Consider the following 17500-nt stretch of genomic DNA (forward strand, 5'->3'; position numbering starts at 1 on the left):
CTGCACTTTTGACGTCATTGATTCAATATGACGAAGTTTCTTTCCAAATTTGGTGAACAGCAGCTGGTTATGGTGAATTATGCATGTGGCTCTAACCAATCAGAAACGGGGAAATATTTTGAATGAATAATAATTGTTAATTATTGTTTAACACATTGTGATAATGTCCAAAATATGGTCATAGCGCGCTTAATAATAGGTTGTATAATTTGATCTCGGCCATCTCAGTCTAACAGTTCTAAACGGAATGATTACTATACTCACTCTTGCGAGGGACACTTTAAATACTTTTAGTATACGCGAAGTTTATTGGTCAAAATAAACTGTTCATTCTTTTGTGTTATGGCGATTGTTCTATTTATGAAACCACAGAATTTCTTTCCCATCTCTCTCTCACCTCTGAACTGAAAACTGAAAACTTTATTTATACTCGAGGGCCTGGAGCTTATTAGGCTCCTAGCTTAAGTAGCTAATGAGTCGAGTATAATATTAACAAAAAAAAAAGGATCAAACTATTTACATCATATACGATATTATTTACAAATAATGCCACTAAAAATGTAAAGTATAAACGACAGTCTAACAGTTGCATAAAGAGCAGTTACAAAGTATGTCTGTTAGAATAAATATCAATAACGGTTCTTTTAAAGTGCCGACCATTTAAAATATCAATTGAAAGAAAAGGAACATTAAAAAAACAATGCTTTCAAAGACAAGAGTTAAAATTTGCATCTACTTTACAAACTACCGCAGCGCGTGTTTAGAATACCTTTACTGAAACTCAAGTTGTAAATGGTTTGAACCCAGGAGTCATATCATTAAGTAAAGTACGATCGTCCGAGTGAGTGTAGTCCTGAGAAGGACTGGTCGAGATGACATTGACTGACCTTTCGACAACCTGAGCGGAAGTCATCTTCAGAGTCAAGAGTCACTTGACCCTGAAGATGACTTCCGCTCAGGTTGTCGAAACGTCAGTCAATGGCTCAGTCAATGTCATCTCAAACAGTCCTTCTCAGCAACCTCGTTCCCAGGACTACACTCACCCGGACGATCGTACTTTACTTAATGAAACTCAAGTGTAACTTCGCTTTTTCAACTTATTGAAAATTAATACGAGAATTCACGACTTGACGATAAGTTTGGTTATAAAAAACGAAAAATTTTCTGAAGCCTTGTAATCAAGTAAACTTCTAAGAACGCGTCTTCCAACCAAGAGGTGTTCCTTCAAAAAGTGGCACCTCCATCGATCCAACGTGGGAAGCACCGCCCATTCAAACTATTAAATGGAAGAAAAAGCAACGCTTTACGAAAAAACCACAGCGTGTGCTTTCAACAACTTTAACAGAAGCTTAAGTCTGACTTTGCTTTATATTTTCCTTATTAAAAAGACAACACGACAATTCTATGAATTCCAAGTGCGTTATTAAGCTTCTGTCAGAAAGGAGTTAAAATTCGCATCTACATCTTTTATACGAAATGCAGCCGTGAATGATCTTAAACAACAAATTAACTGATCTAAGTCTTTTCCTCAAGCTTCCCTGATCCAAAATCTAACTCTGTATCGATAAACAATAAAATAAGCAAGCTGTAATATGGGGGGTCCCAAATCCGCGAAGGGGGTCCAAATTCGCTCGGACACCAGGCTGAAATTTTGTTGCGATCACATGCTCAATTTCAGCCCGGGCGTAAAACGCAAATTTAATGAGATACTGAAACATGATCTTGCGCTTGTTCACATTTCTTCTTCAGCCCGGGCTGCAAAAAAATGATAGCGATGACATGGATATTTCAGCCCGTTTGCCCGGGCTGAAAATCCTAGCCCGGTTTCACAAAGCCCGGACTGAAATTGAGCCCGGGTTGAAACCTTCTCCAAATAATCGACACTTTAATTTCAAGAGGATTTCATTCGGGCCCTTTTGTAGAAAGGCGACGGCAACGAAAACGTAACTAATATGACAGGGGCGTAGTAGTTCCTCAAAACTGACATTGGGCGAAACAGCGCTTAATTTATGTAATTTGAAGAGAAAATTAAAATTTATCTTCAATTGAAAATACTAACGACCTTCGGATTCCAACTTTTCTCTTCCTTTTGTGGAAGATGCTCTTTATCTGAAACTAACAGGCTAAAAATGAGTCAAGACAGAAAGTGTCTTTATTATATTTAGGAGAATGCAACTTTCGACCTCACGTTTGCCGTTTTAAACGCCAAACATTGCGTGTATCGTCGGATAAAGGTAAATTGTCCTCGGTGAGAACGGACGATTTGACATGTTTTGCGCTTAGGAAGAAAACGATTGCTATGGACACCCCGAAAATATTCACACAAAACTTGCGATATAGTTTCTCCCGATAGCCTATTCGCCCGAAGCCAATTCGCCCGAATAGAAACCCGTTTGCTAGAAATGAAAGTCCTTTCGCCCCGAACTAAAAAGGTGTTCGCCCGGACTATTCTTTTAGATGATTTACAAAGAAATTGTTAAAAGCCCCTGTATATACACACACTCATAAAAAAAAAAACTGTGTTAAAAACGGGTTTTAAACTGTTTTAAATTTGAACAAAATGGCTTCATCGGTCGAAACGACCTGTCTCCATTACAAAAAACTACCTGTGCGAAAACTATCAAAGAACTAGCCTTTCGTAATTTGTTTTCAAAGGAACAGTGTAATGTAAATAACAGAATACTGAGATTTATATTTACAAATTGCCTGTCATCTTACCACTTACGTCAAACTCTACATCTCTGTGCAATAAGCGCATTCAGAATTTCCTCATATTACTGTATAAAAGTATGTTTTTGTTGTTTTTTTTAAAGGTTTTTCCTGCTTATATGAAAGATTCGTTTTCTCTCCCGTCCTCTTCTTTGGCATGATTTTTGTGGAAATTGCATTCTGTCCCTCAATAAACCTAGAACAACCAGTCATGGTCTTAGTTCTTTTTCTTACGGTATCAGCTAAGTTGCGGAAGGCGCTATCTGATTTTATCCGTGCCACGGAGTTTACTGGTTTTGAAAGAGAATCGAGGGCCGCATTTTTACAGCGGCTTTTCTTTTTAATTAATATATCTTTAAATATTGTGTATAAATTTAGTTATGTACCTGTATATGCTATGTATTTTAGCTGTAAATATAGTGCCTCGAATGTATTAGCTCTTGTAGTTATTCTGAAATTCGAGATGAAATAATAAAATTAAGTTTTATGCATGCATATGTATGTATGCTACTTTTAGAAGGGCGCGTGCGTACACTTTGTAATCTGCGACTGCAGTGCTTACCATATGACAGATAAAATGAATTTTCCCTTCAATATATAAGCCATCGAATTCTTACGCTAAATTGACAAGGGCCGTCTGGAGCTGTTTTTAGGCGTGGGATTTGTCTCATATGGTTTAGGGGCCGACATATCTCTCCCTCAATGCCGTACCGGGAGGCGAGGTCGGTAGCAGAAAGCAGCGAAGGGCCAACTGCGTCCAAAAGCGATCGCACGGGCCGAAGTCCCGGGATGACTCGTTTGGTACGACGCTCCAGCGCCAAGTCTGGAGGTACTGCGTTTTTCTAGTTTTTCTGTCTTGTTCAAAGATTCCGTTCGCACATGCGTAAATGTTCTGGCTCTCCGATCCCTTGCCTACCAAAAAAAAATAAGATGCTGGATTTTACAAGGAATTGACATTTGAGTTGAACAGATTCTACAGGCATAAACGTACGGTATGAACCGCGCGTGTCCGGGTCTTCTCCAGACGGAGGTGAGAGATGGTTTCATGCAGATTGGAACGCCTAAAAGGGGAAACAGCTCTCTTCTGGTTGCCGTTCTTGCCTAAAAGACATCTGTATTAGCTCAGTCTAGACGCGCGTCTTGGCTCGCTCACAGTTGCATTGATTTCTTTGGCATGTATGTTTGTTTCACGTTTGCGGAGAAGAAACACAATGCTGTTGAGAAATTAAAGGATAAATCGGCATAATTAAAGCGACGCTTCGAGAATGAAGGCGGTATTCTTAGTTGTGCTGAGGAAATATCTCTGGATTTCTGAGATTTTGTCAAGAGGTTTTCAAGCGATTATAATTGAATACTCTCGCTTCGACTTCGGTTTTTTTGGTGAATAAAATGGTGACTACATTTTGTAGATATAGAGTTTGACTTTTCCTAGTTTTCTGCCCCTGGTGGTCAAAAGACAACGTAACTGGGCTAGAGTATCTCTAAAGTATTAAACAGCATTGTTAATGTTGATAAGAAAAAATAAAAACTTTTCTAATTGATTTGTGTGGAATTCCCTTTTACAAATCCATGTTTTACAAATCTCTCTTTTTGTAAATTTTTTGCTTTACAATTCCAGTCCATATTTTACAAATCCCATCCAGTACAACATTCCAACTTTCGAGTAGTTCCAGTCTTCCCTCTTAGAAGAAACCACCACCATTTTGACAAACGCGCGGGAAGTGAAATTGACTCTCTGGTGTAATTCCATTTTCTTGATGTTTTCGTAAAAACTCTTTTATCTTGAAGGCTGTTGAGTTCTTGGAAAATGGCCACAGATGTTCTGGAATACAATGATATTTATCTTCTTGTTAGAGGAGCTTTGGTAAGATTTATTCTATTTTGGTGGCATCACCCGGTCACATTTGCGAAGATTTTGTCACGAGAAGAGATGGGAAAGCATTTTTTTGGCTATTGTTATCTGTTGACTTAAGGTTACTTTCCATGAGTTCGGACGTTGGGTGCATTGATGCATGCTAATATTTTCCAGGTGACCTAAAGATGAGGTGCAGTGATCTCCGCGAGGGGGTTAGCATTGTTGCCTTCTGTGGTTAGGCTATCCTCTTTCTTATCTCCGTTTAGCGTCGTCCGACCGACCCAAATTTTTGGCATTTCAAAACAAAACAAAAAAAAGTAATGAGGTACTTAAACCATTTTTCACTTTAAATAATTCTTTAAAAAGAAAAATGAGCATGGTAGTAGCATAGAGAAAAACACGTTGTCTTAATTCTACAATAACATGAACCAACGTTTCCGCCAAAGGCATGTCTTGTTGTTTCCAGGCTCCACGGCAATGATGCTGGGGTATCAGGACTGCTTGAAAACTCCTTGAAATTTTGCTTGAGTGAAAATTATTGAGATTTGCCTCATGCTTGCAATTGGTTAAAGAGACATTTCAAAAATTGGGGAAAGATTAAATGCAACAAGAAGATCTTTTAGATCTTATAACCGCGCTTTGCAAATTTATCTCTTTTCTTACCACTATAGTCGCAACGTAGTGCACATTCCAAAGCAGTCCTTGTTGATTCACTGATGACTATAGACACAAAATCACTTGATCAATCTGTAGCACAACAACTGACAACAACGACTGCACACGAAGTTATTGCACCAACACTGTACTTATAGCCGAGGTGAAATCTCCGATTGCACTATCAGTCGTAGCCGTTGTAAAATATCCGATGACGTATGGTCTTAATTAATCTGGAACTTTCTTCGGGATATGTATGGTACAAACAACAGGATAATGACACTTTTAACAACTTACAGCTTTCTTTCTTGAAAGTCAATTCAATTTAATTGGTCTTTTACATGAGTAAAGGGCTAGCAAAGTAGTCACACAAGTGACATAATTCAAGAATTACGTTATCCACTGCCATCTTTAGTACGGTAGTGATTTCCATACCAATGAAAATTGCAAAGTCGACACTTTCCATGGATGACGTAAAGCCTTTTTATGTATTCAATACTCGCTTTGATAATGTGGTATAAGCCCTTTAATAACACAAAAAGGAAATATATTTTGTTCTAAATAAAGAGTGGAATATTCATAAAATTTTAAGTACATTGGCATTTTAACAGCTTTTGGCAAATAAACATTATAAGTTGCATGATTGGAAGTCCCACTGACTATACATATGGCCGAGTGGAAGTTTGGTTCAACTCTCCGACAAAACAAAAAATAAACAGCGTGCAGAGCAAGAACCACGCTCGGCCCATGGTCGTGCGGTTAAAAGTTAAAATATGTGTGCATGCACTTAATTCAAAGAATGTGGAAAAGAATATCAATGTAGACTTTTTCAGCAAAGAAAACACTGAAACATGATGCATGGCATAGAAATCTTTTTATAAACACTCCTTGAGAACTCACTTTCTAGTTCTTGAAAACTCCTTGATGTAGTAATATGATAGTACATGATTATGCAATGGAATGAGAGGTAACATGATTATTGTTAAGCCTCGAGCACACAGTCGTATAGTATAGCATGTTGATTATGGCATCTCTGTCTTCACTTGTGTCTCCCTATTAAATATAAACAACCCTTCGGTTTATACTACACTTGAATACACCTGGAATTTTATATACAAAATCCGTCACAAACCCTGTTATTGATTTTAAAAACTTTGAACCAGCAGGGCTTGAAATTAACTTTTTTGCTCAGGTGCCAGCTGGTGACTAATGGGGAAAATTTGGTCGCCAGATCATAAATTTTGGTCGCCAACTTTGCATGCAATGGAAAGTCATAATTATCATTGCTTTTTGAAGGTTCCATGCAAATTCCAAGCTCATTGTTCGATGTTTAGCTTCATTATCAATATGTTATCAATATCCAGCTAGTTCCGAGGAGGTCCTTCAGTAATATGGCTAAATCTACGTTTTCGGCATTCACAACTGACGATGGATTTAAATTTTCAATTAACCTTCTTGCCGAATCTTCGTCTTCTGGGTGCAAAATTCATGGTAACCGGCAAGAAGCATACGGTGTTTAAGTGTGCCCACGATCCCATGAAGCCGCTGAAACAATATGGCACCTAGTAAACGCGGTGATCCAAGTAAATTTGTGCTATTAATTAACAATGTGTAGTATTTATACATTATTTTAATGGGGAAAGAAAGGTGAGTCGTGTTATAGCTACCAGTTCCGAACGATTTCATTGTTATAAAGATTCAAATACAACAGTTGTCTGCTGTTTATCCTGGGTTATCAGACAAAACGTGATTCGCCAGTTGGCGACCAGTGCTGAAAATCTAGTCGCCAGCCCTCAATTTTTGGTTGCATTGGCGACCAGTGAGTCGCAATTTCAAGCCCTGACCAGGAAAAAAAATTGAACCACAACATACTGTGTATACTTGAAAAAGAGTGGGTGGTTGTGATACTAAAGACCAATGGCAGTGAACAAACATCACCTTGGATTAGCAATGCAACACATGATGATAATGATGTGGTATAACTGCACCCCCAACCTTTCAACTGTTTGGGACCTAGGCATAGCTACAAAAATCCAGATTTGCCTTTTACATTTTTAGATGAGTTTAGCAAATTCCAAGATTTTTAGAGCTTTTAGAGGCAAAAAAGCATTAAAAATTAATTTTATTAAAGATTGGAAATTAGGAAAAATGATGTTTTTGCTTAATGTAAAAGAGTGAGCAGAACAAAGAGGTTTCATGGCGATGGGGATCGCGATCGTGGCGATGGGGATGCAAGGATGGCGCAGTGGTGATAGCACTCGCCTCCAACCAATGTGGCCCGGGTTTGATTCCCAGACTCAGCATCATCTGTGGGTTGAGTTTGTTGGTTCTCTACTCTGCACCGAGAGGTTTTTCTCCCGGTACTCCGGTTTTCCCCTCTCGTCAAAAACTCAAATTTGCTTTGATTTGCGTTAACTTATTAATTGCAATTTACAATGTCCCTGATTAGTGCTCTTTGGCGCTGGAAGATTAGACACTTAAATAAAGTTCCTTTCCTTTCCTTTTCTATTTTTCCATAGAATGATGGTCGGTTGAAATTGCATTCAGGAGGAGTGATATTTAGAGCCAACAAAACAGGCAAAGTTGATCAAGCTACAGTTGCTGACATTGAATCAACGCAATGGATGAGAGTGGCAAGGGGATTTGAACTAAAAGTTTCTTTGACAAATGGTTTGCAATTCAAGTTTGAAGGTTTCAAAGAATCTGTAAGTTTTTCTTTTTGTTGTATGTAATAATATTAGTTTGACGGTTATGAAAGCTTCTCAAGGAAGGTGCAAACCCCATGAAATGTCACTCAAATCCAAGAATGGTTGCAAACCAAATTAAAAAAAGACAGCTACTTAAAACAGCAATGCATTAACCTCACTTTGTTAAGGTGATACCCAATACAAAAGGCTGCTTTTGTTTCTTGAAAACTGAAATCAGTATAATGGAAAAAAGGAAAACCTTCAAAACAGCGTTGACATTGAATCTACAGCGTGGGCCCCAAAGTGGCCAAACTTGTGTACTGGAAATTTCCAATTTTCCTCTTTTTTAGTGTTTAAAACATTGTTAATTAATCCACAAAACAGGGATGACATCGAATCTACAATATTGACCCAATAATGACCCAACTCACAAATAGGAAATTTCCAATTCCTCTCTCCTTGGTGTCAAAAAAAGTTGTAAACAACATCGTCGCTCTTTGGAGGTTGGGTGCCCGAAACATCCTGGAGCTTCCACTGTTGGCAGCCAGCTCCAAGATGGAGACTGCACCGATGGCTGGCAAAACCTGACAACTCAGCCATGAGCCCCCACGCCCCCGAAAAGAACAGGCACCCGTCACACTGATACACAGTGGAAAGTAGAGGGTGGGGAGGGAGGGAACAAAAAAAAAACAAACAAAAACCGCTAAACGCTCCACACACAATGCTCCTACTTCCCGCCACACTGATAAATAAGCGATACAGCCCAAAGCACGAGGTATTCCACGTATGCGCAAGTATACTAAAACCGCTGACCAATTGGCTGCAGTCGCTCCTAGTTGTTTACTTGGTTAAACTTTGTTTAACCTCATTTAACGCTATGGTATTATTGCATATTTCTATCAAGGACTTTGACCAGTTGTCAGCATTTGTGAAGAAACACTTTTCCATGGATTTAGAAGAAGTTGAACTTTCTGTCAAAGGATGGAATTGGGGTGTTGCAAAATTCAAAGGCAAGTCAAGAAAAAGCATTTTGAAGCACCTCACTGATAAGTTTTACACGCTGAGATGAATTTCTTCGCCAATGTGAAGCAGGGTTTTGCTTTTCACCTGGAAATTAACTTGTTTCTTATTTATTTACCACTGCTGCACTGTAGGTCAGTCGCTCAAAGATGAGCATTTTATACTGAAATTAAAAAAAAAGAGAAAGAAAGAAATAATAATAATAAGGAAAAAGCATCAAAGTCAATGGAAATTACACGTAGTAAGGGCAAAGGAGTAAGTGTCAATAAATGCCTGAAATTTCATTTTTAAATACTGCTAGTGAGGGAAACAATGCTGTGTCTTTTGGGAGTTAAGTCCATTGTTTACCATGAATTAAGTTGGCAAAGCCTGCAGTATATTTTGACACATGGCTGAAATAAAGTATTACTCAGTGTATAATTTTAATTTCTTCTATTTTAATTTAAATGTATGTTATGGTTGTTTTAGTGTGAATACGAAGAAAGATGGTTGTTGTTGTTGTTGTTGTTGTTACTTGAGCAAGGAAGCAAGGTCTTCAGTTTTTTTTCCAAAGAACGTGCCACAAGCTCCTTTGTAAATTGTGAAAGTTCTTTTGAAACCACCATTCCACTGCCCTTCCACGTTCTTTCTTTAGAAAGAAGTTAATATTGAAAATCTCCTTGATTTTGACAGGTTCCTCTCTTTCATTTGAAGTAGACGAAAAACCAGCATTTGTTGTTCCTTTGAAGGACGTCTCCCAGGCAACTACAGGTGGGTAACCTACATGTATGGGGGGACTGTGTGCACAGGAAAGGCAACAAAATGGACTCACTTCAACTTTAAAATACACTTCAGGGAAGAACGAAGTTACACTGGAGTTTCACCAACATGACGATGCCCAAATTTGTCTTATGGAGATGAGATTTTACATCCCAGCCACAACAGCAACAGATGGTTCTACAGTTGATCCAGTCAAGGTATGGGCCTGACTTCACCATTCCCTCCTAATGTGTAACAGTGACCAGCACATTACTTCTCCTTACATTTCCACCCTTTTCAATGTGATTGATAGATCATCAAACAACAAATTTATTCATTACTGTGCAAATTTATACGAGTGCTTTCCCCCATTCACCCCTGAAGTGGGTCCCCATTAATAGTGAAATTGTCTGGCATTAGACAGAGTAAAATCTATAAGTCTCACTCTTGGTTAAAGGAACACTTTCGTGTGGCTTATTGAAATTTCGGTAAAGTTAAAATCGTGGCATTGCTGGTCAGCAGTGTTACATGGTAGGGTTATGGGGGTGCCCCTTGGGTTGGTGCAGGGGCCTATATGCTCGACCTTGCAGATCTTTGCAGATCTATTCTTGTGCACTTGATTGTTGAATGCGACACGTAAATTGTGCTCCCACCCATCTCCCCCCTTGGTAAATATGTGTTGGTAAGTATTCCGCAGACTACCTCGTCAGTGAGACAGGTGCCAGGTGGTGGACTGTGGTAGGGTTACCATGACTACCACCTTGTTGTGTGCGTCCGGCACAACCCTTGCAGGTACCTAATCCCAAGCTCATCTTGCCAATGAGTTTAAACATGGTGTTTGTAGAGATTTCTGGTTAATATTCCGTAAACTTTATCTTTGAACACCTTGATGGTGGCTTTTAAATCTCTTCTACGTCATCTCTTTCTTTCTTTCCTTTCTTTTGTCATAATTCTGTGGCTGCCATCAGCTGAACAGCATTTGTTAGATTTTTAGAGAGTTACTGAAGATAGCATAACAGTGTCCCTTTAAAAAAATGATGAGCAAAATTAATGAAAAGAATATTCAATCTTGGGCTTGATTCTGAGTTAGCTCATGAACTATCCAAAGGTGTGACTCCCAATACAGATGTCATGGTACATATTTTGGTTGATAGCTTACACAAGAAAGAACATAGGTAATTTGTACTTGCAGGTTTGCTTACAGACCTTTATTCAACCATTTTCTTTTGTTTTTTTTTAGCATTTTCACGAACAGGTTCTTCAAAAAGCTGACATTATTCAAGCAACAGGAGATGCTATTGTTACATTGCCTGATGTTGCTTGTTTAACCCCAAGGTGATTTTATTTCAATGGAAACTACCGTAAAAACCCGCAGATAAGCCGCACCCTGAATTTAGGAGCTCAAATTTTGGGAAAAAATTTTTTTTGAAATAAATCAAAAGAAATCCAAAGTAGAGTCTTGAGAAGTCTTCTTCATCATGCACTGTTCATCGAACGTAAACTCACTATTAACGTGTCTTGCCCACAATTTTAGTACTTTAACATTATGAACCTTGTTTCTACCAACATTATTTGTCATAGGATTGATCTTTTTCTGGTGATTGTTGACAGGAATTTCTTCATTCAACGCAGTTTTTCCATAGATTTTTGCATTACAACAAGATTCGAAGCTTAGTAACCAGGCATTAGATCAGACAAAAATGAGAAACTGGGCACTGGAAGCAGCATGATGTTTTAACAGTTTACAAAAAGCGATAAGCTGCATGAAACATTGCCCAGTGTAACACGGTCTTTATTATTTTGTTCGTCAGTAGTTGACGCAAGACTATTTGTTTGACAAATTTGCTATCAAAGTGCTAAACGCCGAAGAAACATTGGGCCATCTACCATGTGAACAATCAAGAATTGCGTGGTATTTTTCTTGCATGTGGAGGATTGATTACTGTTGAAGTTACAGGCTGTCGTCGACATGTCAGTTAACGGAAATTGGCGTTGAAATTCACAACACCTTTTTCAAATGTTCCCGCAGATAAGCCACACCCCTGATTTCTTGCGAAGATTTTTGGAAAAAAGGTGCAGATTATCTGCGGGTTTTTACGGTAATTACCGTATTTACCCGTGTATAAGTCGACCTTTTATGGCCTCAAAAGAAGCTCCAAAAATCGCCCTCGACTTATACACGGGTCAAAGATTTTGAGCCAAGTTCCAGCTAAGTAATTTATTCAAAATTAACATAATAATGTTGTCTTGGGCATAACGAACGCAGTGGACACAAGCCGATGTACATTGTAAAAGACTTCAAAATGAATGACAAAAGACTTCAAAACGAATGTGAGCAATTCCAGTTGAAATAAAAAAGGATTTGTCCAACTCTAAATGTTGAAGATACTCACAAGCACAAATATGAAATAGACACTGGAAATTTTCGTTTTCCAAAGGCAGAAAGCTCTAAAAGGCATTTCTGTTTCTTCGAATAAAACACGATCGTTCAACGGCTTAGTAACCTGGCACAATACCTCGTGTTTGCGTGCAAGCACTGTCACTCGTGTTTGCGTGAAAATGCTGGTTGGTAATGGTTGTTTTTTATTCTTTACACAAACCTGGCAGATTTAAATGCTTTTGCAAACTTCGTATTGTTTGGTTTATGAGTTTTGTTTTGTTTGTCATTTGAGAAATTGTAAGTCAAGGACCAATAAAACCTTGCACATTTTCGCATCGTTCGCAAGTTATTTTCAAAGATTGACTCCTGCTTCTCTGATGTTGCATTATGCTTATCCTCTAAAGCCCTTTATCCTTGAACAACGAAACAGGTGAGTTTGAGGTTTACATGTTCGATTTTCAGAGAACTTTTTCGAAACTCAAGGACAAAACGCCCGCATATACAACAGCTGCTGAACAACAAAACTATTAAGCGCTTGAGGCCCTGATTTTTTTGTGTATCCACATTTCCAGAAATCGAAGAATACAAGATTAGTGTCCCATGAACATTTGACAAAAAAATTAAGAAATTGCGTTTTTTGCCATCAAAAATGGGGGGTCGACTTATACATGGGATCGACTTATACACGGGTAAATACGGTACCACCACCCCACCACTCCTTCTCAAAAAAAAAATTATTGACATCACTTCCATATATGGCTGAGCTCTATTCTTCTTGTAATACTGTACATTATACCCACAAAGAGATACAAACAGACTAGCATTTAATTTTTCCATGAATTTCAGTTAAACAGTGTTTTTTCTCTAACAGAACTATTAAAAGGGATTTAAAGTTGGTTAGCTGAAGTGAAAATAGAAAATATGAGAAATGTTTGTTTGTGTAATGACAGAATCCCTTATTTTCATTGCTTCATCCCCAACTTGCCCATGCAAATCTTACAAACACAAGATCCTGTGGGGATCCTGGAAAGGATCCTATGGGATCTTTGGCAGGATTTCTACCCAGGCTGTTGAATATAGCCCAGTTACTCCATCAAAAAGAGACAGTCATGTGCAATAGAGAAAGCAGTAAATTGTTGTTCAGCACCACGAGAGTGCTTCAAAGTGTGGCAAATTGTTTAACTGATACATTCTTTTCTGTTTTAGGGGACGCTATTCCATGAAGGTTTTTCCATCATTCCTCCAACTCCATGGCAAAACCTATGACTACAAGATTCCCTATACATCAGTGTTACGGCTTTTCCTCCTCCCACACAAAGATCAAAGATTTATGTTTTTTGTTGTAAGTATGATTGTGAGAAGATAGAGTAGAATTGGGAGAATCCTTTATGAAAAGGAGGAGTTCAACGGAAGAGTGTGAGGATTGTAAAACTTAAAGGAGTCAGGGCTCGAGACTAACTTTCTAGCTTGCTAGCCTAGTAGCCTTCTTCTTTTTTTGAGCAATGTGTTTACAAGACAGATAGGGTTACCAGAGGTTTCACGAGAAGCCGGCAACCGGCGAATTCTGCCGGCTACTCTCTAAGTTATCACCGCCTACTTTTTTGATAAGCTTAAATTACATGATCCTCATCGTTTTACTTCGATCCATTTTTATTTATTTTAATTCAATAAAACAACTAGAATATCAAGAAACCTTTTGCTGTATGTTCTGCTCCTTTTTTCGATGTTGGATGTTTTTATGAATTCCTGGTTATTTGCACTCGCCTCAGCCACTCGCTAATGCAATCTTTGCATTCCACCATGTTGGATGAATAGAGGAGAAAGACTGGTGCCAAATGTTGCCTCCATCACATTCAATACATCCTTCCGGTTTTTCACGCGTTGTTTATTAAAAGAGATTGAAAGTGGAAAAAGATTGTCCTCTACCTTGGCCATGTGCAGCTTGTGGTGTTAATAAATATTTGTGACTAATGTCGATTCCCAGATTGCTGGAAATGCCATTTTCCGAGCTCCTACAATCTGAGTCAAAAGACTTGGGACACTTGTCAAATTTTGGGCGAAATGTAGAGAATTTGCTGTACATACTTCCATCGTCATATGAGCATACTTCCATCGACATAATTATTATGTTCTTCTTTGGCTGCCTTTTTCGCACCCCCCTTCCCCCCCAGACATTGTTGAAACATGCAAGCGATTGATGAAGCGATGTTGATTTCGGAGACAGTGAAAAATCAACATTGTAATGGGGGGAGGGGGAAAAGCAGGAATTATCCCAACAGTTTTGACCACAATTGTAAATTTCAAAATTTTCTGCAGGAGCATGCCCCCAGATCCCCCTACGGAAAAGGGGCCCTTTCTTGCCACAGCTGCCTACTTAACAAAACCAGCCGTTTAGTAAAAACTTATTGAAACCCCTGGGTTACCCTGGTGCTAGCGTAACCCTATCTGCCTTGTAAACACTCTGCTTGGCTACCTGGGACAACGTTTTGCTGGTTTCTAGCCAGGTGCGATTACCAGGGTCATTTAGAGTGTTCCTGGGTGAAAGGGTAACCTTACCTGTCAAATTTTGCTTGTAAACCCTGGCTATCTTTGACTCTTGTAACAGAAAGCTTTTAATTTGTAATTTTATATTCTTATTACTATTATTATTTTGTTTTATTTATTGTATAATGTATTTTTCCTTGTACATGTTGTAAAGCGCTTTAGAATATTTTAATAGTTAAAGCGCTATATTAAATGTAATAAATAATTATTATTAGGGTAACCCTAGCAGTAGCGTTACCCTCCCTCCTTGTAAACAGGGCCTAAACTTTTGTCTATCTTAAATCATGTAGAAAGGGAGGTCGGGGAATTAAGGAACTTGGATACAAATGATTGGTAGAGAAATGATCAGGGACTTAAGATGCTGTTACACTGTGAAATGTTTTGTGCAACTCGTCTCGCAATGTTTTGGCGACATTACGGCGGGACAAGTTGCATAAAACATTCCACAATGTAACATACCCTACAACGGTCAAAATTGTTGCGAGACAAGTTGCAAGAGCGGTTGCCGAAATTATAATTAAGTTCTACTTTTGGTGCAACTTGTCCTGCCACGGTGTCGCCAAAACATTGCTAGGCAAGTTGCACAAAACATTTCACAGTGTAACAGCGCCTTTAGAGAGAATGCAGTGGAAACTAAGAACCATTTTCTTTGTGTTTTTCCATCACTAGTCTTATTATTAGAGAGATTGTGTTGGAGGCAAATGGCAAATGCCAGGACAAAATTTGCGTCTTGCCAAAAATCTGAGAAAGATAGACAAAAGTTTTCTTTGACTGATTTTTTTGCCTTTTATCTATAGCTATAGCAAAACTTCTCAACAGAAAGAGACAACCAAGAATAAGGGAATTTTCATGTTTTTAGGACAAAGAGCAGCCTGTCATTCGCTGTTTGCTGTTTCATGTAAACACAATGCTACAGTGTAGACCTCTCCATTTTTTCCTCCCATCTCAGGTTAGCATGGATCCACCAATCAAACAAGGACAAACCAGATACCCATTTTTGATCATACAGTTTGAAAAGGATGAAGAATTTGATGTGAAGCTGAATTTGACAGAGTAAGACAATTTAATTGTGGTGACTTTACTGTTTGTGCTGCCACAGAATAAGGTCTAACAGTAATTTTTGTTAGTATGAACCTTGAGATCATTCTATTTCTATAATTCAGGGAGGAACTACTGGAAAAGTATGAGGGAAAGATCACACAAGAGATGAGTGGTCCAATCTATGAAATTGTGAGCAGACTTATGAAGGCTGTTATTGGAAGACGAATAACAGTTCCTGGAACATTTAAAAGGTGAGGTTATTACATAGCTACAATGTGAGTGGCAGTGTTGTATCACCTTCGCAATTCAAGGCAAAGCAGTGACTTTGTATGTGTGTAAAGGTGATACAACGCTGAACATTATGACATGTGCTTATGGAAGCTAATCTTTAGGGAACTGAACACTAGGCTTTTGTACATTATGCTTTTACTTTGCCACTAAAATGCTCCATTTTAATGCTCCTTCTTCCTCACTAAAATGTTTGGTCTCCCTCCAGAAAGTTACTAAAATGCTCAGTTAATGCTATTTAAATATGGTATTTGATATTTAAGTGATGGAAAGTTAGTCTTTGTTGTTGTATTGCAACATTAGTTATATTTCAATAATGTAATCTTGTGGTCGCCAAAAATTTTTGCCTGAAAATGCACGTTTTGAATTTTTTATGGATACCAGAAAGCAACGACCGTGCGGTCTTGTGTGTGTGTCAAGCATTATTTTTCGCTTTCAGAAGTGGACATTTTGGAGAGAAAATGTAGCCGACCTCGAATGTAATAAAGAAATCCATCAGCCCCTTTGTTGAAAATTTCAACCATGGAAACAGCAGTCACATTCTGTCGCACACAAGCCGCCATGTTGTTATCGTGCGTATTTTTTCGACCGCAATACGTATTTTATGAGAAACCACAAAAAAAATGTGGCGGCTTGCGACCTTATGGAGGTAGTTAACGGGAACACTCCTTTCATTTTATTTCAAAAACATCGGCAGGATAAAAAGTCAGACAGGTGTTGGCAAACGGCTCTGAACTTAAGAGTAGGTCGCCCACTGGTCGCCAGTACTCAATTTTTAGTCGCATTGGCGACCAGGAAGGCGCAATTTGGGACCCTGTATCTTTTAGGGGTCAAATCCTGGGCAAAGCCCAGACTGGTCTCCTTAGGGGCTTAATTCAATATTTCCGATGAGCATACCCACCCCTTAATGTGTGAAGTTCCACCCCTGGGGCTGGGAGCTGGCCAATTGTGAGTTCAAGTTATATCCCGTAATAGAGAAAGTTTTTATCCAGACAAGTATGCTGTCTCAATTCAAATTTGCAAATTGAATTAATCATATTGAGCCTCGGAATAAGATTTTATTATTGCCCTTGACACACTCTATAACATATTTCTGTGTTATCTGTGATATTAGTCATGCAGGTATAAGTTGTATTACATGTTCATACAAAGCTGGAAGTGGCATGCTGTATCCACTGGAAAGAGGCTTTATATTTGTACACAAACCTCCAGTTCATGTGCGCTTTGACGAGATATCATCGGTGAACTTTGCTCGAGTGCAAGGTGGAGGCGGATCCAGTCGATCATTTGACTTTGAGGTGGAAACCAAATCTGGCACGACTTATGTATTCAGTAGCATTGAGAAGTAAGTACTGGCAATCCCATTTCCTGTTTGTTGAATTTGTTCAAATAATTTCAATTTGTTATCAAGTTACAAAGGCAAGTTGGTCAGTACAGTGTTCTTTAATTTCTCATTCACTATGAAATTCAGCCCAGACAAACTATTGTTTTTCTTTTAGTGCAGTTACCAGTAAGTGCAGTTTAGCGGGAAAGATCTCATGGATATACCCACCACGAGTCCCCTAGGTTAAACTCTCATTTTAC

General features: G+C 38.6%; 1 protein-coding gene across 1 annotated transcript in view; it reads left to right on the forward strand.

Moving 5' to 3' along the window:
- Positions 1-4394: 4394 nt before the first annotated feature.
- The window catches only part of LOC137976051 (FACT complex subunit SSRP1-like), a 28206-nt gene continuing 15100 nt past the window's right edge, over positions 4395-17500 (forward strand). Inside the window, exons 1-10 of the mRNA XM_068823315.1 lie at positions 4395-4573; positions 7738-7923; positions 8810-8915; positions 9598-9675; positions 9760-9881; positions 10904-10998; positions 13250-13385; positions 15537-15640; positions 15751-15879; positions 17031-17261. Coding sequence (XP_068679416.1) covers positions 4517-4573; positions 7738-7923; positions 8810-8915; positions 9598-9675; positions 9760-9881; positions 10904-10998; positions 13250-13385; positions 15537-15640; positions 15751-15879; positions 17031-17261 — 1244 coding nt within the window. The 5' untranslated portion in view covers positions 4395-4516. The remainder of the gene's footprint in view (positions 4574-7737; positions 7924-8809; positions 8916-9597; positions 9676-9759; positions 9882-10903; positions 10999-13249; positions 13386-15536; positions 15641-15750; positions 15880-17030; positions 17262-17500) is intronic.

The sequence above is a fragment of the Montipora foliosa genome, chromosome 11 (assembly GCF_036669935.1).
Source record: "Montipora foliosa isolate CH-2021 chromosome 11, ASM3666993v2, whole genome shotgun sequence".
NCBI classification, from domain to species: Eukaryota; Metazoa; Cnidaria; class Anthozoa; order Scleractinia; family Acroporidae; genus Montipora; species Montipora foliosa.